At 44.5% G+C, this 26,876-nt stretch overlaps 1 protein-coding gene across 4 annotated transcripts in view; it reads right to left on the reverse strand.

Moving 5' to 3' along the window:
- LOC129715327 (partitioning defective 3 homolog) overlaps positions 1–26,876 on the reverse strand; it is a 954,144-nt gene that overhangs the window by 422,463 nt on the left and 504,805 nt on the right. For all 4 annotated transcript variants that reach the window (XM_055665210.1, XM_055665202.1, XM_055665217.1 and 1 more), the window contains exon 6: positions 163–254. In XM_055665210.1, coding sequence (XP_055521185.1) covers positions 163–254 — 92 coding nt within the window. The remainder of the gene's footprint in view (positions 1–162; positions 255–26,876) is intronic.

Genomic DNA, 26,876 nt, shown 5'->3' on the forward strand with positions numbered 1-26,876 from the left:
TTCTTTCTGCCTCATTGGCAATTTCTAGTTATCGGGTATTGCTGGCCAACAATAAACTACACTGATTTGCACAATACCCTTGATAAAATGAACCTTTGTCAACTTCCATAAATGTTTTTTGAAAAAGCAGCATGCAATAATATTTTATCGATGTGAGCATACCCAAGTGTAAAGTTCTGTCCATGCTCAAGGCAAGAATCAGCTCGTGTAATTGGCTCCGTCCTGTGATTCTTCTCGACTGCCCCTTCATCCTCCTGAAGACAAAAGAGAAATTCAAGTCACAAAAAGCGAGAGTAATCACTGCGACAATGTACATCGTGTTCGTTTACAGTAACGCAAGTCCATGAGGAATTCCACTTCATAGTGCATGAAAGGGTAAGGTAACAATGCCTCCTATATGATGCTGCACCACACACAATCTACAACATGATCCATCCACTTTATCAAAGATAGACACAAAATGCTGGAGTAACTCAGCGGGACAGGCAGCACCTCTGGAGAGAAGGAGGTGCTGCGTTTCTGGTCGAGACCCTTCTTCAGACCATGAGTCAGGGGAGAGGGAGATACAGACAAAAGGAAGTGTAAGAAACATAGAAACATAGAAATTAGGTGCAGGAGTAGGCCATTCGGCCCTTCGAGCCTGCACCGCCATTCAATATGATCATGGCTGATCATCCAACTCAGTATCCCATACCTGCCTTCTCTCCATACCCCCTGATCCCCTTAGCCACAAGGGCCACATCTAACTCTCTCTTAAATATAGCCAATGAACTGGCCTCAACTACCCTCTGTGGCAGAGAATTCCAGAGATTCACCACTCTCGGTGTGAAAACGAGATGCAAAAGGGGTGAAGCTCAAGGTAAAAGTAGAATAGATCATTGTTACATAGCTATGAGAAGGTGACAACGAAGCTAACAGAACCTGAAACGTCACCCATTCCTTCTCTCCAGAGATGCTGCCTGTCCTGCTGAGTTACTCCAGCATTTTGTGTCTATCTTGGGGTTAAACCAGCATCTCCAGTTCCTTCCCACCCATTTTGTCAGTTTGAGTATTTCCACTTCACACCACCATCTTGAGCATTATTTCTCATTCATCTGACGTGAGCTTGTCGCAATTTGCAAGAGCAAATCATCTTCATATTCTGATCGATTGAATGGATGAAAAGGTGCAGCATGGAAATGGGCCCTTCAGCCCAACAGGTCCATGCCAACAGAAGATAGACACAAAATGCTGGAGTAACTCAGCGGGACACTGAGGCAGCATCTCCGGAGAGAAGGAACGGGTGACGTTTCGGGTCAACACCTTTCTTCAGACCATCGATCACCCATCCACATCAGTTCGATGTTATTCCACTTTGGCAATCACTCCCTGCACACTTGGGGCAATTCAGGCAATTTAAAGAGGCCAATTAACCTACAAACCCGCACGTCTTTAGGAAGCCAGAGCACCCGAAGGAAACCCTCGTGGTTACAGGGAGAACATGCAAACTCCGCACAGACAGCACCCAATGTCAGCATTGAACCTGGGCCTCCGGTGCCGTGAGGTGGCAGCAGCTCTACCGTCTGCACCACAGCGCTGCCCTATTGTTAACAGGATTTCAGTACCGAAAAATAAAATAAGGTCCTGACTGGAACATTACTGGGATGCCTTTCTGCTATGAATTGGGGTCAACATAAAAGATCATTGTTAACTCACAAGTGCTCCTTTCATTTTATTATTCACAGCTGTTTTTTTTTACACAGCGCAGCTTTAATAATGGTAACATGAAGCTCTGGGTAGACATTTAAACATGGAACTAGATTTCATCAACTAAATTCCCTCCAGCAATGACAAACCACTGACAGCATTTGGAGATGAACAATTCAATATAAACTGCAGCAATTCTGGCCAATTAAATCACTGGGTGGTTGCGCCAACTGGAACAGTATAACAAGTCTGCATTCATTATTCCTCGAAGGAGCTGGAATTTGGAAACTATCAATAAAAAAAAACATGCAAACAAAGTGCTCTGTCAACCTCTGCCGTCTCAGTCCTGACTCTACACGTTAGTGCAAGTCAAGTTGGAGCCTTGAAATTCCCGGTGTTCAATGGTCCCATATCTAAACACAGTAGTATATTTAAAGAAATATTAAGAGGGCGGCACAGTGGCGCAGAGGTAGAGTTGCTGCCTTACAGCGCTTGCAGAGACGGTGACCCAGGTTCGTTTCCGACTACTGGTGCCGTCTGTATGGAGTTTCTACGTTCTCCCCGTGACCACGTGGGATTTCTCCGAGATCTTCGGCTTCCTCCCACACCCCAAAGGCATGTGGCTTAATTGGCTTGGTGAATGTGAAAATTGTCCCTAGTGTGTGTAGGATAGTGTTAATGTGCGGGGGTCGCTGGTCGGCGCGGATCCGGTGGGCCAAAGGGGCAGTTTCCGCGCTGTATCTCTAAACTAAACGACTGATGGAAAATATCACATTTAAGTTTGACACTGCTCCTGCCTGGAGATCCTCTGTAGATTAGGTTAATGAAACACGAAATCCTTTGACATAGCCGAGATAACATAACAGTTAACACTATCCTGCATTGATCTGGTGGAATGTAAGACTGCCAGATATGGTGCTGTGTCACCTTTCGCACTGGAGTCAAAAGTCAAAAGCAATAAAATAACTCAACTGCACACTTAGTCAGACATCATAGAGCGATTGCTAGGAACAAAAAGGTTGCCTGTAGATCAGCTCTTTGCCCTCCACTAGATGCAGGGGACTTTCAAAAAAAGCTGATAAATTCAATGTTGATAATGAGAATAACAGATGACAAAATTATTAATGATTTAAAAAAATGTTGTTCCAATATTTCATGCTCAGATTTTAATTTAGTTTAGAGATACAGCACGGGAACAGGCCCTTCTGCCCACCATTTCCACACCGACCAGCGATCCCTGCACATTTATGCCCCTGTCCCACTTAGGAAACCTGAACGGAAACCTCTGGAGACTTTGCGCCCTACCCAAGGTTTCCGTGCGGTCCTGGAGGTTGCAGGTGGTTGCCGGAGGTTGCAGGTAGTGGAAGCGGGTAGGGAGACTGACAAAAACCTCCGGGAACCGCACGGAAACCTTGGGTGGGGCGCAAAGTCTCCAGAGGTTTCCATTCAGGTTTCCTAAGTGGGACAGGGGCATTGCACTAACCTACACGCACTAGGGACATTGCATTACACTTACACCAATTACACTTACACTTGTACCAAGCCAATTAACCTACAAACCTTTGGAGTGTGGGAGGAAACCGAAGATCTGGGAGAAAACCCATGCAGGTCATGGGAAGAACGTACAAACTCCGTACAGACAGCACCCGTAGTTGGGATCGATCCCGGGTCTCTGGCGCTGCAAGCGCTGTAAGGCAGCAATTCTACCGCTGCGTTACCGTTCTATTAATATCTTGAAGGCATCATTCAACTAAACCTTAGTTGGCCGTGTGCTCCATGTTCCTACAAAGCCTGTTTCTTAGCAATCTGTTAAAAGCTGAGATGCAATCTTTCAGCAAATGTTTCGAGACCAGGAAGCTTAGACTGTGCATTACCCAAGGGGTTGGGCATCAGTCAGCACAATGATGAAAAGCGATGGATTATGAGCCAGGCACACATCGACAGCCCCTATATTTAACGAGGGAGTATTTTTTAACGCTGTGAATAAACTGGATAAAAAACATTAATGCAAATTTCCTCGGAGAAGGTCCAAGATCATAACCTTTGGCACCCGGACTCTGAACTAAGCCACTACCATTTTTATTTTCTTCGATATAACACATCAGGACAGTGAATTGAAAAGGGAAAATGTAGAGAGAGGAAAAAAAACCCCGCCAAAGCTCTATTACATCAGGGTGATGACACTTCCTTTCATGAATACCAGTATTCATTTTTTTCCCCCCATCTGTCAAGCATAAAGAATCAAGCAACTTGGAATATTTGGAGGGCACTCAGCATCATTGAAGTTATATAAAACAGGCCAAATAAAATGCTGAGGTAAACATCAGTACAGATTTTTCAACAAATATTACAAAAATAATCATGGTGCTCCACTGTGCTCCAAGTTTTTAAAAAATCAGGTGCTTAAACAAATGTCTTTGCTCACTGTCTGTAAGATAAGGCTGCATGCAAGCTAGTCACTCATTCATGCCAGACATACTTTGATAATACGTTTGTCATGATGCTTAAATATTTATGTGCTGACACAAACTCTGCTGCTGACAGTATTTCACCGATTGACATAAAGGTTAATGCTAATGTGGGAACTCAGATGAAGCATCAGTCCAACCAGTCATGTCATTAGTTTTCATGCTCAGAGAGCTGACCACATCCAAAAAATGCTCAGAGGTCAGCATGACTGGTTAGCACGCAACAAAAGGCTTTCCACTGTACCTCGGTACACATGGCAATAAAATAAACTGAGACAAATAATATCACCATTTCTCCCATTAATGGATGCCTGCAGATTGTTTTTTCATGTAAAACTGCTCAAAGATCCTGATGATGTAGGACCGAGAATATACAGTTACCAATGCTGCAGTGAAATGCTGTTAAACATAATTGGAATCCAAGCTAACTAAAACGATATTAGAAGAGATGAGAAAGATTGTCAGGAGCCTCTGAACATAGGAGATAGAAAGATATGAAGCATTGAAAAGTAATTCAAGATCTATGGGCCCAGGCAGCTTCAGGCATTTCCTTCAACTTAAGCGGGTTGTTACGATCAAGGATGATTTGCTTCCATTTGCAGTTCTGAAGATATCGTGCATTATTTTTTTTGAGGTTTAAGCTTCCACGTGACGGAGAAGGTTGGGTGGAGCAAAGAACTGCTGCTGGTTTTGAACACCAGAATTCCACGCATATACAATTACAGACGGAGAAAGTTGGTGTCTGTGCCGAACAATAAACTCCCGCAGTCCCATGCTGCGCTCAGTTTATAAATCCAAAAATAAAAAAACGCACCAAGTGCTGGAATAACGCTACCACTCCTGAGTAAAGAGTTCCCCCTCTGACCCACTTCAGTCCCTTACTCAAGTCATGTCCCCTTGTTTGAATCTTCCCTACTCTCAGTGGGAAGTTTTCCACGTCAACTCTGGTCATTTTAAAAACCTCTACAAGTCCCCCCTTAACATTTAATGATCAAAGGTCCAACTTGTTCAACCTTTCTCTGTTTAATAAAGAACTGCAGATGCTGGCGACCAAAACACCAATCCAGAATTGGTAGACGTACAATTTTAACAAAATGCAATTGAGTAAAATCTGAATAACGACCTGAAAGGTGCCTGACCCACTGGCAGCACTCTTTGGAAGAGACAAGATGGTCCAAGCTGTTTACTGCAGCTGGAAAAATCAAAGGTAGACGAATCAATGCTCGAGAAAATCAGCGGGTGAGGCAGCATCTTTGGAGAAAAGGAATAGGCGACGTTTCGGGTTGAGACCCTTCTTCAGACTGATGCGGGGGGGAAGAAAGGAAGAGGCAGAGACAGTAGGCTTTGTGGAAGAGCTAGGAAGGGGAGGGGAAGCAGGGAGAAAGCGAGGGCTATCTAAAATTAGAGGAGTCAATGTTCATACCACTGGTTTGTAAACTATCTAAGCAAAATATGAGGTGTTGTTCCTCGAATTTGCACTGGGCCTCACTCTGGCAATGGAGGAGGCCCAGGACAGAAAGGTCAGATTGGGAATGGGAAGGGGAGTTGAAGTGCTGAGCAACCGGGAGATCAGGTTGGTTAGTATGAACTGAGCGGAGGTGTTGGGCGAAGCTGATCCAAGCTGATTGACCAAATACTGCTGTTGAGACATAGCACATGAATGCAGGCATGCACACAGCCTATCTCTCTCTCTCTCTCTCTCTCTCTCTTACACAGAAATCATGCCCACATTTGTTTCTTCAACCCTCTGTCCTGCAGTTCCAAACCCCGATATCACTTTCGAATTTAATCATCTCTGTTTACAGCTTCCCCCAATGGTGAGGCCAGTTTAAAATATCAGAGACATCCGCCATCCCCATCCTCCGGCAAGTTTCCTTCCTCCTCTGCCTGTTCGAGCCAAGTTGGGGTGAGGAAGGGGACAAGATGCTGGAACATAGAACAAGAAGGAAAAAAACTGCTGGAGCAAGACAGTCGGCATTAGTGGAGGAAAATGGATAAACGACTTTCATGTCCAGGAGCATTCTTTAGACCATCTCCTGACCCAAAGCATACAAACTCCGTACAGATAAGCACCCGTAGTCAGGATCGAACCTGGTATCTCTGGCACTTTAAACCAGTAGCTCTATTACAACATCAGCGTGCCGCCCTCGAAGTTAGTAGCAGTTTTCTCACACTGGTGATAAATATCATCTTCCACTTGAGCCCTGCCTCAACTGTGTCCAACACATATTTAGGAAGGAAGCCATCTGCCTCAAGCATTTATTTCAGTTTCTCAGACAGTGTTTCAGCACTAGATTATCGGCACTTGCCGTCTTTGTCCATCTCCACCCCCAAACCCCTGCCCAAGACAAATATTAAGCAGCTGTGCACATTGCTTTCAATGTTCAAATGAGCTACTCATTGACTTGGACATTTGAGCCCTTTCAGAATGTCAAGCATATCTTCATTCTCTTTCATGCCATGCCATAATAATCTGGCTTTTTCCTAGATCCCTCACCAAATATGGGCACATGCTGTTCGATTTGATCTTTTAGCCACATGCTGCATAGCTTTTTGTCCATCCCTCCATTTTGCCCTCGGTAAACACTGCAAGTGCATATTTTTTCACTTTGCCGTCATCATTGAAGGCTTGTGTGCACAATCAACACTCCAAGCTTCCATGACAAGCAAAACATCAACAAAACATTCACCTTTTTAGTATTATTAATTAAATCCAGCTTGGTAGTAATTGCTGGAGCTTGCTGTGATTTCTTAGCACATGTGCCATCTTTAGAAGATGTCGTGAAGTCACCTTGAAGAACGCGACAAAACAAATTTTGAATAATCGCACTAGAGTCACAGCAGCCAAGGTGCCCCATCTACACCAGTCCCAATTGCTTGTCTTATCCATGTATCCGTCCACAACTACCTCCTCTGGCACTCGTTCCATACACCCACCACCCTCTGTGTGAATAAAATGTTGTGATGGCATTGTGATCTCTACGTATAACAGTAGCATGGGTGGATGTCATGTCACTGTTAGCATTCATAGCAAAAGGATTTGAGTATAGGAGCTGGGAGGTTCTACTGCAGTTGTACAGGGTATTGGTGAGACCACACCTGGAGTATTTTGTACAGTTTTGGACTCCAAATATGAGGAAAGACATTCTTGCCATAGAGGGTTCACCAGACTGATTCCTGGGATGTCAGGACTTTCATCTGAAGAAAGACTGGAAAGACTCGGCTTGTACTCGCTAGAATTTAGAAGATTGAGGGGATATCTTATAGAAACTTACAAAATTCTTAAGGGGTTAGACAGGCTAGATGCAGGAAGATTGTTCCCGATGTTGGGGAAGTCCAGGACAAGGGGTCACAGTTTAAGGACAAAGGGGAAATCATTTAGGACAGAGATGAAAAAAAAAATTTCACACAGAGAGTGGTGAATCTCTGGAATTCTCTGCCACAGAAGGTAGTTGAGGCCAGTTCATTGGCTATATTTAAGAGGGAGTTAGATGTGGCCCTTGTGGCCAAAGGGATCAGGGGGTATGGAGAGAAAGCAGGTACAGGATACTGAGTTGGATGATCAGCAATGATCATATTGAATGGCGGTGCAGGCTCGAAGGGCCGAATGGCCTACTCCTGCACCTATTTTCCATGTTTCTATGTTTCTATGGGTATTTAACCTTAAGTGTTATTCAATATAGTCAAAAAGTAGTTTTGTAAATTAAACAAAGAGCCAATGATTTTATGGCACAAACTCCTGATTTGAAGATACGTAATCAGAAGAATTATCGGCACAAGGATTTGCAGAAGCTGATTTACGAAAAAGGCACAAAGTGCTGGAGTAACTCAGCGGACCAAGCAGCATTTCTGGAGGATGTTGAAAGGTGAAATATCAGGTCAGGACACTTCTTCGATCTGATCGTGGTCGGGGGAAAAAGCTGGAAGAGAGGTAGGGGGAGGACAAAGACTGGCGAGTGATAAGTCGGAAGGAACTGCAGATGCTGGTTTACACCGAAGATAGACACAAAATACTAGATTAACAGCGGGACAGGCAGCATCTCTGGAGACAAAAATGGGTGACGGTTTCGGGTCTAGACCCTTCTTCAGATTGAGTGATAAGTAGATACATAAACCAGGAAAACTATTGTACAATTCCAACAAGCCACAAATGTTAAAATGCTGAAGTACAGGGAAGCTTCTCCATTGATACTTCCACACCAGATCTCCATTAATACTTGCACACCATAAAATGTTAACTAACACTAATTGTGTTCATAGACAATTGTTCACAGACTGTATGTCTTTCCTGAGATGTGGCCTGACCTTTCAACAGTCATGGACCAGTGGGGTGTTTCTTTGTTCAAGGAAGTCTTGCGTCTTTGAATCTTACTTCTGCCAACATTGTAATCTCTTCCTGTGACTGAGCTTTGAGTTCAGTTTCTGCTTCAAGAATTTGGTGCGGGGCATGCCAATGATGTCCCACTTACTCGCTTAAATCTGTAGGACTGCAGGTGCTGGTTTAAACCGAAGATAGACGCAAAAAGCTGGAGTAACTCAGACTGGAAGGAGGGTCTCGACCCGAAACGTCACCCATTCCTTCTCTGGCCTGGCCCGGCCTGGCCTGCTGAGTTACTCCAGCTTTTTGTGTCTATCCTATCTTAGTCGATTAATGCCCCTGTCCCACTTAGGAAACCTGAACGGAAACCTCGGGAGACTGGCAGGTGGTTGCCGGGGGTTGCAGGTAGTGGAAGCAGGTAGGGAGACTGACAAAAACCTCCGGGAGCCTCCTGGAACCGCACGGAAACCTTGGGTGGGGCGCAAAGTCTCCAGAGGTTTCCGTTCAGGTTTCCTAAGTGGGACAGGGGTTTTACTCTATGGACTCAGCACTAGGGATGTGAGTGAGTATGGGAAGGTCGCTGAAGGTGCTGTTGGCTTGTTAGTCTCCCACTGAAAGTAGGGTATGATGTGGACAGATTGTTGGTGTTATTTTTCCATCTTCCTGAGATGTCAGCTGTAGACACTCTAAAATTTGAGAAGCATATAGAAAGGCTGAGATCTAAACCGTTTAGCGGACCTTGAGTTTTGTGCCAAATCTGAGGTCTTCATCTTGAACGATCCATTTTCCCAACTGAGCTAAGGTTTGCACTGTGGGCAATGGTGAATTTCATCATCGGTATCCACTTTCACAAAGGGGTGGCTCCCCGGAAGAGAAGAGGTGCAGTTTTGCCAGAGTGTTTCGGTGAACCTTCATAGTCAGAGGGCTGTATGGTGCAGCAGGGACAGGTGATCAAAGACTTTGGCCCTGTGGATGTTGCATCTCGGCCTCTCCTCACAAGCGCTTCGATGAACAAGATGTCGACATCTTGGAACTCAATCTCTACACATGCATACATATAAACGTCACTTACAGACTTTAGCTCTGCTGGTGAAATTTGGATAACCTTGGTTCTGGAGTGTAGTCACTGCAAGTTGAACAGTTTCCAATTAACTCTGAAGATTGATTCCACATGCAAAAGATTTGTTTGAAGTGAGGTTTCGGCAAAGCTGTGAGAATATTATGGAAGTGGAAGACAGCAGGTGACCCCTCTGTGGCTACCACAGTTAACATGGTCTTCTTGACAATTGCAGCATCTATGATTGGGCTCTTTCATGGCTTCAAGCAGATTGGGGTCTTTCAGGGCTTCAACAATGATCTGCTTGCAGTAACAAGTTCATGAGTTCACAAGATATAGGCGTAGAATTAGGCCATTCGCCCCATCGAGTCCACTCCGCCATTAAATCATGCCTGTTCTCTGCCTCCTAATCCCATTTTCCTGCCTTCTCCCCACGTCCCTTGACACCTAAACTATTCAAGAATTTGTCTATCTCTGCCTTGGCCTCCATAACTATCTGTGGCAATGAGTTCCACAGATTAACTATCCTCTGACTCAAGAAGTTCCTCCTCGCCTCCTTTCTAAAAGAGCGCTCTGTAGTTCTGAGGCTATGACCTCAGGTTATGGACTCTCCCTCCAGTGGAAAAATCCTTTCCACATCCACTCCACATATGACTTTCATTCATCTGCAAGTTTCACTTCTGTTCTTGCTGATATTTGGGTTGCTGGAGTGCACACTAGGTGGTTATCAGTCCAGCATTTGCTACTAACTGTCACAGTAATGCAAATATCTTTGTGGTCTCTTGCTCAGTTGGCCAGTTACTAGAAGAATTTGGGATAACAAAGATTTTGCTGTGTCAGCATGTATGAATCCCAGCAGATTCTTTGCAAAGGGGCGTTTCTAGAAAATGGCGACGCTGAACGGTTCACTCGCGCAATGTCACCTGTTCCTTTTCTCCAGAGATGCCGCCTCACCCGCTGAATTACTCCAGCTTTTTGTGTCTCTAAATATCAATGCTAACTCAGTACACATGTTCGATAAAGATGAATGGCAGTGAAGGATCACAGAATTACTGACTCAAACAGCACAGAATGAGGCCACTCAATCCACTCTGCCAGTGTTGGCTATCCAAATAGTCCAACAAAAACTTTGCCCGTTCACAATAGCAATTTATTTCTCATGATATATTTATCCAATATTCTTTGTAAAGTTACTATGTTTAGAGCAAGCGGAATCAAAATCGTTTCAGGAAAAATATGAATTAAGATATTCTCTTCACCTTCCTTTCCCCTGCCCTCATATTAAATGGAGGCATGGTGGCGCAGCAGTAGAGTTGCTGCCTTACAGCGCTTACTCTGTAACGATGTAACACTCCACTTCACACACTCCAAAGACGTACAGGTTTGTAGGTTAATAGGCTTGGTGTAAATGTAAATTGTCCCTAGTGTGTGTAGGACAGTGTTAAGAGCCTGTCCCACTATACGAGTTTACCCAACAGCTCTCCCGAGTTTAAAAAAAAATCAAACTCGTGGTAAGTACGTAGAATTTATGTAGCGGTTACGTCGGAGCTCGGGACGTCTCTTAGCGGCTTGTAGCGCTAACGGCAAGTACTCGGGAAACACGGTAAGCTCGTGAAGATTTTTCAAATGCTGAAAAATGTCCACGAGAGCCATGAGTACCTACGAGCGGTTATTACCGTAATTCTCCGAGTTCAAATCAGGGGAAACTCGGGAGAACTCTTGAATTACCTCGTACAGTGGGACAGGCCCTTTAGTGTGCGGGGATCACTGGTCGGTGTGGACTCAGTGGACCGAAGGGCCTGTTTCCACGCTGTATCTCTAAACTAAACTAAACTAAGTGGGAAAATATTTCAACAGAAAAGCTTCTTCTTGCGTATGGCGTGCACAGCCTAAAGTTGTAGGACAACTTGTTCTATTTGATCTTATTTGATTGTGCACGTCGGGTTAATTGCATTTGTCGAAACAGGGCGGACCACATGAAGGTTGCAATCTCCCACCACAAGAGAACAGCTAAAATGATAGGAACAAATATATCCTCAGTGTTTCGTTGGCTGATCAAATTGCACAAAGTCACCCGCTCATTCAGAAAAAGTGTCACTGAAGACCACGTTAGGTTTTTATTGCGACCAGGGCATATTAAAGTACCAATGTCAACGTCCTTGGAATATATAGCAGTAAGTTAACACTGCTTTAAATGTATGTGTATCATCAGCAATAAAAGCTAACTCACTGTGAGTAACTGCAAGGTTAAAAACTGTGATAGATCCAAATGCAATCATCTGAAAATAATAGTCTTTACTGATGGTGATTTTGTTGATTGGCTATGCAAGTTTTGTGGTACAAGCTAAATCAAAACATAAAAACTAATGAACTGAAATGTATAGCATTCGAACGATAATTAAGAAAAAAACAAAGTGAACATTTTAAGTGGTTTACTTTCTTCACAGTCCTACCATTCGCCCATTATTTATATTCTAAATGATTATTCAGGAAAAAGAGATGTTACAACTAAATGGGATCAAAAACATCAGAATGCCTTTTATTGGCTCAATGGACATCTCCTGTTAATACACTTCCTTTGTAGCTGGGAAAGCAAATTTCATTGGATTTGATATCTCTGCATCATGAGTCAGGATTTGCATTACCATGTAAACAACTGGTACTGCTTTTTCTTTGAGAAAAAGGATGCGAATAATGCAGCTGTGGTCTAAGTCAAAATAATTTGAATTTCGAAGCTAACGATGTAAGGGCCTGTCCCACTTGGCAATTTTTTCGGCGACTGCCGGCAACATATCAGGGTCGGCAAAAGATTTTGAACATTTCAATGTTGCGACACTTGAAAAAAGACCGCGCGGCAATACGTCATCACGCCGCATCACCTCCGCATCACGCCGTGACTTTGTCGGTGACCTGGTACGTCAGTCAATGACGCATGAATGAATGAATGATTGAATGCATGAATGAATGAATGAATGAATGAATGAATGAATGAATGAATGAATGAATGAATGATTGAATGATTGAATGCATGATGAAAATTTTATTGTCATTCAGATATACACCTAGACACAGTGCACCTTGAACGAAATTTAATTGCATTTTACTCTCTAAAATCATGTAATAGTTAAAAGTTCTAGGTGCGTCCATAAAAATGCCTCATGTGCATGGTTCTGTAAAATGATGCCGGCAGTCGCCGAAAAAATAGAGGGATATGTGGATTAGAAAGTCAGCACTTGACAATGTTTTTTTTTTAGTTTTGCTTAGAGATACAGCGCGTGAAACAGGCCCTTCAGAATGTGCGCCGACCAGCGATCCCCGCATATTAACACTACCCTACACACACCAGAATCAACTTAAAATTTTACCAAGCCAATTAACCTGCAAACCTGTACCTCTTTGGAGTCTGGGAGGAAACCAAAGTTCTTGGAGAAAACCCAGGCAGGCTACGGGGAGGACGTACAAACTCTGTGCAGACAGCACCCTTAGTCGGAACTGAACCCTGGTCTACCGCTAGCTCTGCCGTTATGCCACCATACCGCCCCTAAGGCAACTCTGAAATTCAAGCAATCCATTCATGCACAAGGCAAAAGGAAAAAGTTTGTAAAAGTCCACAATATGCTCTGTTCGAAGATGAATTTTAGTTTCTTTCTCAGAGATTTCCATAGAATAGGTCACAGGCACATATCTCATAAAACATTTCCATCATGGATAATCCTGAGGATCAAGGACAATTGGCTTCCACTCCAGTTATGTGATTTCTGAAGAGGTTCTAAGGCCGTGGTAGAATCTGCAGACTCTGCCAGAGAAGGCACAGGTAATTGCCGGTGCAAAAAGCAACAAGTTTCTTCCACTTTTTATGCAGGGCTTATGTGTGCTACTGACAAATAAATATGAGGGTTTCAGAGAGTGCTAGTATCACACAGCATGGAAACGGGCCCTTGGGCCCAAACTTGTCCACGCCAGCCAAAATCTACGCTAGTCCCACTTGTCTGCATATCCTTCTAAACCTATCCTATCCATGTATCTGCCCACGTAATGTCAATGTCAGTCTGAATGCTCCTCCACCTTGAGCAGTTATCAGTCAGGGATCACTTTGGCTAGCATGATAAAAATGCTGATGGTAAATCCTAGGGAGTATATTTATTCTTTCTGCAGAGCATAAATTCTCCAAACCTGGCAGCATCTTCACACATCTCCACTTTCTTTCAAGTACGGCCAAGACTTTCCAGTGATCAGAATGGCATCAAGTTCTCTCTCTGTAGCTTACCTTGTGTTCTGTACATATGGCTTGCTTGCCCTGTTTTTATATTCCATGTCTCAGTGGAGCAATGCAACTCATGACAAGATATGTGGACAAGCTTATCTACCTTCCACACTTCTCAATACTCCCCTTGTTACTGTACCCCCATTCAGATGTTTGGCCTATTCCCATTTCTCCAAGCCTCTACTTTCCATTTCTCTTTACATCCGACTGCTATAATAGTACACTCTGAGGTTTTCACCCTCATTTGGTTTTTATCCATTTTCTGTATCATCTATAAATGAACTCAAGGCCAAATATTAAACTGTAAATGAAGATACCAATAACGACAAAGATTTTTTTAATCCAGCAGTATGAATATTTATTTCTCTAATTTCAGATAACCCTTGCATCCTCTCTTTCTCCATCCCTCCGCCACCCAAGTCATTGTACCAGTTTCAAAGTCGTCTTGTTGAGTCTCATTGTCTGTAACTCGTTTTCACCCAGCCCACAGCTAACAATGGCCAGTTTCCTTTATCACTGTTTTGACTTTGCTTATCTTTCATTCATTTGTTCTTTATTTTTCTCTATCAATACAATACAATACAATACAATACCATTTATTGTCATTTGAGCCTCAGTGAGGCTCAAACGAAATTCCGTTTCCACAGCCATACAAACAGAGACAGTTTCCTACAGACATACACACAATTTAATTCACACAAACATCCATCACAGTAAACCCACTGTGATGGAAGGCAAAGTATTTTCTCTCCCCTGTTCTCCATTTCTCTCCCGATGTCCAAGCCCCAGGCGGGCGATGATAAGTCCCACGGCCATTTTAGGCCGTGCCGGGCGATTTACGGCCCCGCTCCCGGTCTAAAAGTCACAAAGTTGGAGCCCCCGGCGGGCGCTGGAATGTCCCACGGCCATGAAGCCGTGCCGGGTGATGTACGTCCCCGCTCCGGGTTGTTACAACCCCGCGACACGGGCTGGAGAATTGGCGTTGCAGGAGCTCGGGGAAGCGGTCTCTCCCCCCCCCACCCGCGAGCTCCCGATGTCCCAGTCCACCGGACCTGCGGCAGCGTTGCTGGAGCCTCCGAGCCCCAGGAGTCGAGTCGCAGCAGCGAGTCACCACCTCTCCCCACACTCCGAGGTTTGCCAGCCCCACGATGGTGAATAGTCCGCAGCTCCGCAGTCTCCCGAGCCCCCGGGTCGTTCAGGTTGGAGGCCGCTCCACGGTGCGAGGCCCCAACGACAACGGAGATAGGGAAAAGGTCGTGTCTCCCGGACAAGGAAGAGATTTTAAACAGTTTCCCCCTCACCGACTATATCTCTCATTTCCCTTTCCCCTGACTCTCAGTCTGAAGAAGGGTCTCGACCTGATGTATCACCTATTCCTTTTCTCCAGAGATGCTGTCTGACCCGTTGAGTTACTCCAGCTTTTTGTGTCCATCGTCGGTTTAAACCAGCAACTGCAGTTTCTTCCTACAAAGAAACTAGAACCTTGTGTAACACCTTGTCACACAGCCTTCCCGGTGAATTAAACATCATTATTTCTTGTTTCCTGCACTCAAGTAATTTTGAATCCATACCTGCTCATTTCCCCTGGAACCCACAGACTTTTAGTTTTCAGATGAGCTTGCCACAAGGGACGACGTCAAAAGCCTAGCTAAATTCCTTCTGGACCACATCAAAAACACGTTTGAATTAAACAGGAAATTAACCCGGTGAACCTACGCTGCACTCCCTCAATAGCCGCGTAGGTTCACCAGGTTAATTCCCAGGATGGCGGGACTGACATATGATGAAAGAATGGGTCGACTGGGCTTATATTCACTGGAATTTAGAAGGATGAGAGGATATTTTATAGAAACATGTAAAATTATTACGGGATTGACCAGGCTAGATGCAGGAAAAATGTTCCCGATGTTGGAGGAGTTCAGATCCAGGTTCAGATTCAGATTAACAGTTTAAGAATAAGGGGGAGATAGTCAAAATGCTGGAGAAACTCAGCGGGTGAGGCAACATCTATGGAGCGAAGGAAATAGGCGACGTTTCGGGTCGAGACCCTTCCTCAGTCTGAAGGAGGGTCTCGACCCAAAATGTCGCCTATTTCCTTCGCTCCATAGATGTTGCCTCACCCGCTGAGTTTCTCCAGCATTTTTGTCTACTTTCAATTTTCCAGCATCTGCAGTTCCATCTTAAAGAATAAGGGGGAGGCTATTTAGGACTGAGATGAGGAAAAACGTTTTCATCCAGAGAATTGTGGATCTGTGGAAGGCAGTGGAGGCCAATTCACTGGATTTTTTTCTCGAGAGAGTTATATATTGCTCTTAGGGCTAACACAATCAAGGTATACGGGGAGAAAGTAGGAATGGGGTACTGATTCTGGATAATCAGCCATGGTCATATTGAATGGCAGTGCTGCCTCGAAGGGCCGAATGGCCTACTCCTACAGCTATTTTCTATGTTTCTAAGGGACTCTGGACCGCATTAAAAACACATCTTTCTTTGTGACCTCACCGAAAAACAGCATCCAGTTAATTCAAAGTGGCCTCCTCTTAACAGATGCTTCCCAGCAGTCCAGGATTAACTTGCAGCTTTCCAAACAGTGATTCATACTTCATCTCAAAGTGTTCTCCACCAGTCACTGCCTCAAAAAGGCTGCCAGCATCATCAAGGACCCACACCATCCTGGCCACACACTCATCTCCCCGCTGCCATCGGGTAGAAGGTACAGGAGCCTGAAGACTGCAACATCCAGAATCAGGAACAGCATCTTCCCCACAGCCATCAGACTATTAAACACAACTTCAAACAAACTCTGAACTATAACAACCTGTTGCGCTTGATCTGTTTACTGATGTGTGTGTATATATAGTCTATGGTATATGGACACACTGATCTGATCTGTATTTATTTATGACTATAATATCCTGTTGTGCTGCAGCAATGCAAGAATTTCATTGTCCTATCTGGGACACATGACTAAACTCTCTTGACTTGACTTGACTAGACTTGTCCACTCCTTCCCACATCACAGCGAGGGTAATCGCTCTGACATGAACATCAAGTCCAGTGCATAGGATGCATCTACTTTGGTCAACATTTCGTTTTTTGAAAACAGTTTGCAAAAGCTCGCCAGCAAAAGGCTCCCGATGTTGAAGGAGTTCAGATCCAGGGGTAACAGTTTAAGAATCAGGGGGAGGTAGACAAAAATGCTGAAGAAACTCATCGGCTGAGACAACATCTATGGAGGGAAGGAAATAGGCAATGTTTCGGGTTGAGACCCTTCTTCAGACGGTCTGTTTAAGAATAAGGGGGAGGTAGACACAAAAGCTGGAGTAACTCAGCGGGACGGGCAGCATCTCTGGAAAGAAGGAATGGGTGACGTTTCGGGTCGGGAACCTTCCTCAGACTGAGAATCGGGGAAAAGGGAAACGAGAGGTGTGGATGGTGATCTGGGATGATATGGAACAAATGAATGAAAGATTTGCAATAAAGGAACGATGATAAAGGAAAAAGGCCATTGTTATCCGTGTGCTAGGTGAGAACGAGTTACAGACAATGAGACTCATCGCCTCACACAGGTCCCGATGGATGAGCACAGGGCAATCTGCAATCAGTGAGAGGAAAAAACTTGCTGGTCAGTTCCTAACATTTGAAAAATCTCCAAAGCTGTGCTTTAAACTTGCAAATTTAGCTTTAATCCGTGGCTGGAAGCCAAAATGCAGCAGGCCTTCGCTGACCAGGCAGTGGGAATGAAAATACTCCAGGGAATTATGCAAACTCAAATCCAAAATTAGTTGCAACAAAAAAAATCAACATGATGCAAAATCAAGTACTTTCTTTCCCACAAATCATGCTAAATACACCATTTAACCTACTTTAGAAATGTAGAAATAGAAGCACAGAATATTTAATCACAGCAACATGTGGCACTTATTCCCACGGTTTCCTCCTCATGAACATATCTGAATTCCCCATTCTTCTTACCAACGGAATTAAAATGCTGACAACTCTCCACCACCGACACCCTTACAAGCACAGGAGGTGTAACTGCAGGAGATATAACACTCTTACTTCTTCTCTTCCTACCACCCCGAGACCCCAACAGCCTTTCCAAGTGAGCAGCTTTACACTTGCACTTGTTTTAATCTGGCCTGCAACATTTGGTTCACCAGGTGGTCTCCTCTACATTGAGGCGAATTGGGTGAATGCTCTGTGGACCAGCTGCATTCTGCTTGCAGGAGCTTCCTGTTGCTTGTGACTGGTTTTCCCATTCAATTCATACTCTACCCTGTCTGTTTCCAGCCTCTTGTACCATGGGAACAAGGCCAATGTCAGATGGAGGAACCTCATCGTCTAATAGGCACAAAATACTGGAGTTGCTCAGCGGGACAGGCAGCATCTCTGGATAGGAGGAATTGGCATAGTTTCGGGTCGAGAACCTTCTTCGGACTGAGAGTCAGGGGAGAGGGAGACACAGAGATAAGGAAGTGTAGGGTGTGAAAACGAGGTGGAGAGCAGGAGGTATCACAGAGGGGGAGCTACGAGAGAGGATGTTGCAGACTACTTGTCAGAGTACCTTGAGGAGATTTCGCCGTTGCAGCAGACGGATGTGTAGGAAGCAACTGCCGATGCTGGTTCACACCAAAGATAGACATGACCCGAAACGTCACCAATTCCTTCTATCCAAAGATACTGCCTGGCTCAAGTGCAAGAGAATTTATTGTCATGTGTCCCTGATAGGACAATGAAATTCCTGCTTTGCTTTAGCACACCAGAACATAATAGGCACGCTGAGTTGCTCCAGCATTTTGTGTCTATCTTCGGTGTAAACCAGCATCTTCCTACACATCCTCATCTGTCTAAGCACAAGGCAGCTTTCTGGACTCAAACCCATGCACCTTATTTTCTCTCCTCCCCTGTTCTGATGGATATGAACTGCTAACTTCATATCCATTTCTCTTTCTGCAGATTTCACCTTGCTGACTCTGACTGTTTCCAGCATACTCTACTTGTATTCCATATTTAAATTGTGATTTATAAAACTGTCCATGGACTTGCACATCTTGCCCCTTGTGTCAACATTGTCTGATTCATATAAAAGGAGGCCAGGTAGATTCTGTTTAGTGGCCTTTTTATGTTTGTATTGTAATGGAGACAACAGTCAGAATGGAAATAATTGTGCCGTGTGTGACGGAACAGATCATGGGATCATGAGGAGAGAGGGAGTGTGAGAGAGAGAGAGAGATGGAGAGAGAGAGAAATAGAGACGGAGAGAAAGAGAGAGACGGAGAAAGGGAGAGAGACAGATAGAGGGAGAGGGATAGAGAGAGAGAGGGATAGATAGAGAGGGAGAGGGAGAGGGGGAGAGGGAGGGAGAGAGGGAGGGGGAGGGAGAGGGAGAGAGAGAGAGCGAGAGAGAGACAGAGAGAGGGAGAGGGAGAGGGAGAGGAGGAGGGAGAGGGAGAGGGAGAGGGAGAGGGAGGGAGAGGGAGAGGGAGGGGGAGGGGTGGAGAGGGAGAGGGAGAGGGAGAGGGAGAGGGAGGGGGAGGGAGGGAGAGGGAGTGGGAGAGAGGGGGAGGGGAGAGGAGAGAGAGGGGGGGGGAGGGAGAGAGGGAGAGAGGGAGGGAGGGAGAGGGAGGGAGGGGAGGGGGGGAGAGGGGGAGAGAGGGGGAGGGGGAGAGGGAGAGGGGGGGGGGAGGGAGGGGGGAGGGGGGGGGGGGAGGGGGGGGAGGGGGGGGGGGGGGGAGGGGGAGGGGGAGGAGAGAGGGAGGGGAGAGGGAGAGAGAGAGGGAGAGATAAGGAGAGATATGGAGAGGGAGAGGGAGAGAGAAGGGGGGGTGAGGTGTCAGACCTCTTACAGTTGCTTCCCCTTGCTTCACTGTCATCACTGCCCATTGTTAATAAACAATTAGTTAAAAGAGGGGAGGCTGCAGTAGCTTGTGAGAAGTAAGAGAGCGAATGAGAAAATATCAAAACTTTAAAATAAAAGTAGTTAACAGCCAAAAATAAATTTATGAAATATATTGTGAAAAGAAGAAGAAACCAGCTGGGTTACTTTGAAAACACATCACATTATTATCGACAAAGATGGTACTGTGCGTGAAATAAACCCTAAAAGGTACAAAGTGCGAGAATAGCTGGCACAAATACATTGATAAAATAAGTCTGTGCCATTACATAAGCAAAGATCCTGAGGTAAATCGGGAAAGGAATTGGCATCGTGGTAAATAAAAGAAGCCCAAGAAACTACATTGATCTATCGAGTGCTGGCGGCCCAGAGAACAGCTTAATCTCAATAATTCCAGGCATTTCATGTAGTTCGTAAAATATTGGAATTTTTAATTAAAGTTGAAGAGACCGAATATCAAGAAGTGGAGCAAAATTAATGAAGTGTCGCCAGCTTGCTTCATGGAGAGAGTTGTACCCAATAAACCTGACAAGCAATTTATTTAAGAAGTTCAAACATGGTAGATAAGACAATGAACAGGTTGCACTTGATGAGGCAATTCAAGACCGTGGTGTAATGGGTGGGCAAATTCAAAGATATGGTCACAAAATGCTGGAGTAACTCAGCGGGACGGGCAGCATCTCTGGAGAGAAGGAATGGGTGACATTTCGGGCCCAGGCCCTTCTTCAGAATAAGGTGTTCTGAAGTATGCCTGTCAGTCTGAAGAAGGGTCTCGACCCAGAACGTCACCCAATCATGGAAACATAGAAAAATAGATGCAGGTGTAGGCCATTCGGCCCTTTGTGCCAGCACCGCCATTCAAAATGATCATGGCTGATCATCTAAAATCAGTACCCCATTCCTGCTTTTTCCCCATATCCCTTGATTCCTTTAGCCGTAAGAGATAAATCTACCTCTGACTTCAAAATATCCCATGAAATGGCCACCACTGCCTTCTGTGGCAACGAATTCCACAGATTCACAACTCTCTGGGTGAAAAAGCTGTTCCTCATTTTAGTCGTAAATGGCCTACCTCTTGTTCTTAAACTGTGACCCCTGGTTCTGGACTCTCCCAACAACGGGAACATTTTTCCTGTATCTAGCCTGTCCAATCCTTTCGGAATTTAATATGTTTCTATAAGATATCCTCTCATCCTTCTAAATTCCAGTGAATACAAGCCCAGTCGATCCATTTTTTCATCATATGTCAGTCCCGTCAACTCGGAAATTAACCTGGTGAAACTATGCTGCGCTCCCTCAATAGCAATAATGTCCATCCTCAAATTAGCACACAATACTCCAGGTGCGGTCTCACCAGGGCCCTGAACAACTGCAGTAGGACCTCCCTGCTCCTAAACTCAAATCCTCTCGCAATGAAGGCCAACATACCTTTCTTCACTGCCTGCTGTACCTGCATGCTTACTTTCAGTGACTGATGTACAAACACACCCAGGTGTCGTTGCACCTCCCCTTTTCCTAATCTGATACCATTCAGATAATGATCTGCCTTCCTGTTCTTGCCACCAAAGTGGATAACCTCACATTTATCTACATTATACTGCATCTGCCATGCATCTGCCCACTCACCCAACCTATCCAAGTCACCCTGCAGCCTCATAGCTTCCTCATTGCAGCTCACACTGCCACCCAGCTTTATGTCATCCTCAAATTTGGAGATGCCACATTTAATTCCCTCGTGTAAATTGTTAAAATATATTGTAAATAACTGGGGTCCCAGCACCGAGCCTTGCGGCACCCCACTAGTCACTGCCTGCCATTCTGAAAAGGACCCGTTAATTCCTACTCTTTGCTTCCTGTCTGCCAACCAGTTCTCTATCCATGTCAATACCCTATCCCCAATACCATGTGCTCTAATTTTGCACACTAATCTCTTGTGTGGGACCTTGTCAAATACTTTTTGAAAGTCCAGATACACCACATCCACTGGCTCTCCTTTATCCATTCTACTTGTTACATCCTCAAAATATTCCAAAAGATTAGTCAAGCATGATTTCCCCTTCATAAATCCATGCTGACTTTGACCAATTCTGTCACTGTTTTCCAAATGCACTGCTATAACATCTTTAACAATCAACTCGAGCATCTTCCCCACTACCGATGTAAGGCTAACTGGTCTATAATTCCCCATTTTCTCATTCCCTCCTTTCGTAAAAAGTGTAGTTACATTGGCTACCCTCCAGTCCACAGGAACTGATCCAAAGTCGAGAGAACATTGTAAAATGATCACCAATTCAGCCACGAATTCTAGGTCCACCTCCTTGAGTACTCTGTGATGCAGACATCAGGCCCTGGGGATTTATCTGCCTTTAGCCCCAATAGTTTACCTAACACCATTTCCTGACTAACGTGGATTCCCTTCAGTTCCTCCCTCCCACTAGATCCTCGGTCCCCTAGTATTTCTGGGAGATTGTTTGTGTCTTCCTCAGAACCAAAGTTTAACTGTTTTGCCATTTCTTTGTTTCCCATTATAAATTAATATCTGTCTCTGAATTTAAGGGACCTACATTTGGCTTCACTAATCTTTTCATATTTACATATCTAAAGAAACTTTTAGAGCCAGTTTTTATATTCTCTGCAAGCTTTCTTTCATACTTTTTCTCCCCTCTTAATTAACCCCTTTGTCCTCTGTTGTGTTCTAAATTTCTCCCAGTCCTCCAGTTTGCTGCTTCCTCGGGCAAATTTTAATGCCTTTTCATAGAAACATAGAAATTAGGTGCAGGAGTAGGCCATTCGGCCCTTCGAGCCTGCACCGCCATTCAATATGATCATGGCTGATCATCCAACTCAGTATCCCAATTCCCCATTTTCTCATTGGATTTGGATTTAACACTATCCTTGATTTCCCTCGTCAGCCACGGTTGATTCGCCTTTGCAGTTTTATTTTTTTCACCACACAGGGATGAACAATTTTTGGAATTGATCCATGCTGTCTTTAAATCTTTGCCATTGCAACTCCACCGTCAACCCTTTAAGTATAATTTGCCAGTCTATCCTAGCCAATTCCCATCTCATACCTTCAAAGTCTCCTTTCTTTAAGCAGGACCCTAGTTGATGAATTAGCAGTGTCACTTTCCATTCTATCCAGAGGTGCTGCCTGTCTCGTTGAGTTACTCCAGCATTATGATATGGTGTTCTCCGCAGGGCAATTCAATTGTACTCAAATTCACACTCAATACATTGGGCAGGCTAATTCATTGAATATGGTGCTCATGGATTTTTGTTTTGAAAGACTCACACAGTGAATAACTGGAAAAAGATACTGGATGGAATTAAGGAGAGGCTATGCCAATGGGCAGGCAGGATCTGCAGAAAGAGAACGGTTTCAGGAACATGTCTGGTTAGAACGGAGGGTAAAAACACAGGGGCAGTTTCTCCAAGTGGTTAACAGTATTCTACAGGTTCCTTTCTGGGACCACTTGGTTCACTTTGTTGGGAAAGCAAGAAAAATATATGAAGGAATTATTTGAATTGAATTGTATGAATTAAAAGGGGAGAAAGAGATTACATCGAGCATAAGCATTGTCACAGGTCAACTAACCCACTTCCTTGGTGTATTTCTGTGCAACTTCATCCACGCCCATTAAAAAGGACACAAAATGCTGGAGTAACTCAGTGGGTCAGACAGCATCTCTGGAGAAGATGGATTGGTGATATTTCGGGTCGGGACCCTTCTTCGGTTTGGGACAGGTCTGAAGGCAGGTCCCACCCAAAAAGTCACTTGACCATGTAAGTAAGTAAGTAACTTTTTATTTATATAGCACGTTTAAATCAACTCGTGTTGAAACCAAAGTGCTTAAATAGAAGAAATAATTAAGTTTCCGTACATCCATAGAAAAATGACACAACACTTTATAGAATTCAACATGAACGTCCCCTCCCCCACAACAGAATCAAAATGCTCCGCTGTGGGGAAAGGCATCAGACAGTTCAGTGATCACCCGAGGTCGGGGCCTATTTGTGGCCTCCGCAGCCAGTCCAATGTTTTTCATGTTCTTGACCACTGATGCACCCTGACCTGCTGAGTTACTCCAGCATTTTGTATCTTCTTATGGAAACCGGCATCTGCAGTTCTTCGTGTCTCCACAGCCAGAACTTGGATGCAGGGATCGAGGCCCCGGTCTACAGACAAAACTAGGAAACACTGAAGATAAGTATGAGAATGTAAGGAAATTGCAGGGTATTTTGATAAGATGCCACGGTCACTCATGTCTTAAAGCTACAGATTCAACAAGCAGGCTGATTGCACAGTATTTTCCGAGCAAATCTCTCCATTTTTGCAGGAAAACACTGAGGAACAAATTGCAAAATGGTTCAGACCAGTGGCGGTTCACTTGGCAGGTTTGGTGGTGGCCCGTCAGTAACAATGATGGCGGGTTGTGCCGTCTCAATTCTGGTGAGTTCTGACATGGCGCACGTAGAGAAGACGGCTGCACGAAAAACAGTGCGTGAATGAGTTTAAGGTGGAAAAGCTGGTGCACTGTAACAACCACACCCTCTCGGCCGCAGGAGTCGGAGGCCAGTGGTATGAAGAATCATCACGGCCGGAGACTTCTTGATCGCAGTGGATGGCCATGTCATCTTTAGTGCTGTGACTGGCCCTTCACGTTCCACAGTGCGTTGCTGCGTTGCCTTTCCAGCCGTTGGTTCATAAAGATCTCTTCCGCCTGGTCCGCTAAAGCTGACTTTCCATGAAGGATGAGCATGCCCCACAGGTTGAATTGGACTACACGGAACCGGTTGCAAGGCTGTGAAATTGGGAGGTGTGCGGTCAGTGTCAAAGCGGAAGAAAAGTGCCGACGTCGACAAAACTTGCTCACAAAGCAGAAGTAAACACACCTCTTCAGAATTGTTTAAGCTGCAACATTCTGCAGCAAGTTGCATTGCTTTCGTGAGACGCAGCAATGCTTGTAACAGTTAGGAATAGCAGGAGAAATGTGTAGGAAGAAACTGCGGATGTTGGTTTAAACCGAAGCTGAAGTAACGGGGCAGGCAGCATTTCTGGCGAGAGGGAATGGGTGACGTTTCGGGTCAGGAATAGCAGGATGTCTTCTGATGTAGACAGCTGATGCTCAAGTAAACTCACAACGAGCAGCTTGGCACAGCAACATACAAAGTACCCAAAACTATAGGATCTTGCACAGCTGAATGGGCACGGCTTCAAAGCGTGGCATCTTTTTAAAGCGGGTAATTCGCTATAAATAATTCCTCAGACTGCAGACAATCCATGGGAGATAAGAGATGGAGAATACATGATAATGAAGTGGTAAGATGCTTTGACATGGATTGCTGGATACAGATTTTACTTTCCAATCTGCTCTGTGCTTGGCCACCTCAGACAGCATCAATGGAAATTCAACAGGGGTTTGAAACAGAAGGAAAATAAATACAAAACGGAAAGGAAAAAGCAACCATTTTCATTATTATTTTTTAAATTTTGGTAATAACTTCCTTCAACTGAAGGGAGCATAATTCGACACAGCTGAAATAGTTCGTAAAATTTAAACGTTGTTTCACAAACCACTTTAACTGTCTCCATTTGTCTGCCGTATTGCAAACATGATGACCATTTACTAATCATTATTTGTCAGTGTTCTCATATTTATTGAAATACTCAAACAAAATGAGGCGTTTAATTTTTTTGGATTTTAAGGCCACATTACTCATTTTAGCAACAGTAAGAATCATGACTGACACATTTATGAACCTTGTGCAACATCAAAGTAAATATAAAAGCTGATCATCGTATGGTAGAAGTTTGCATTCAGACACTGCCTTTAACCACCTTTGGATGCAAAAGCACCTTGCAACAAATGGAGCCTGTCTGAAGACATGCAAGAAATTAGGTCTCATTTAAGGTCTCTCAGTTACATCTGGAAGCATACAGCGAGAATTCATGAATGGTAAATGAAAAGTTGCAAACATATGATACTTTTCCATTGTCGTATCTTTAAGGCAGTATCAGCTCTGTTAAGTTTCCTACCCACTTTCCTGATAGGTCTTAGGGATCTGCCTTGTATACTGCGAAAACAAACAATCCATTTCAAGATAGACACAAAATGCTGGAGTAACTCAGCGGGACAGGCAGCATCTCTGGAGAGAAGGAATGGGTGACGTTTCGAGTCGAGACCCTTCTTCGGACGTCAGACCCAAAACTTCACCTATTCCTTCTCTCCAGAGATGCTGCCTGTCCCGCTGAGTTCCTCCAGCATTCTGCGTCTATCTTCGGTTTAAACCACCATCTGAACTTCCTTCATACACATAATCCACTTAATGAACTGTACAGAATAAATAGAATATGTTACCCCATGAAGGACAGATGGATATGCAACTTCATTAACCCTGGCAGCAATTTCAAACAGGCACTTGGCCTGAAATACAAAGAGGCGGACACTGAGGGAAAACATTGGCTAATCTGATTTCCACAAGTAGAGTTTTGGCCTTCCCATTCATGCATTCAATACACAGCACAAACAATGTACTATAAATCAGTGCTTTAACAAAGCTATGACACTTGGAAACAAATTTGGAAATAGTACCACACAAGAAATTGCAAGCTATTATCCCCCTCACTGGGCAACAAGCCCATTTTAATATATGTCACACAGCTGCATTCAAGACTGCACTCTCAATCTTGCAAGATACGTTGGCAACTTTCAACATCATCTCATATGAACAAGATTTCCCCACTTGCCATCTAAATAATACCAAACCACAGTCGGAAAGACCAAAAGAAAACGCTTCCTCCACAAATGATCTATTCCTGAATCAATGCTGACTATTTTGAAATGCAAAGGGCGACGTTTCCAGTCGAGACTCTTCTTCAGACATCCTCGCCCCAAACCTGAGGTTTCACCACTTTTATAGTTATAGAGTGATACAGCGTGGAAACAGGCCCTTCGGCCCAACTTGCCCACACCGGCCAACATGTCCCAGCTACCCTGGTCCCACCTGACTGCGCTAGGTCCATATCCCTCCAAACCTGTCCTATCCATGTACCTGTCTAACTGTTTCTTAAACGTTGGGATAGTCCCAGCCTCAACTACCTCCTCTGGCAGCTCGTTCCATACACCCACCACCCTTTGTGTGACAAAGTTACCCCTCAGATTCCTATTAAATCTTTTCCC

The sequence above is a fragment of the Leucoraja erinacea genome, chromosome 2 (genome assembly GCF_028641065.1).
Source record: "Leucoraja erinacea ecotype New England chromosome 2, Leri_hhj_1, whole genome shotgun sequence".
In the NCBI taxonomy this organism is placed as follows: Eukaryota; Metazoa; Chordata; class Chondrichthyes; order Rajiformes; family Rajidae; genus Leucoraja; species Leucoraja erinaceus.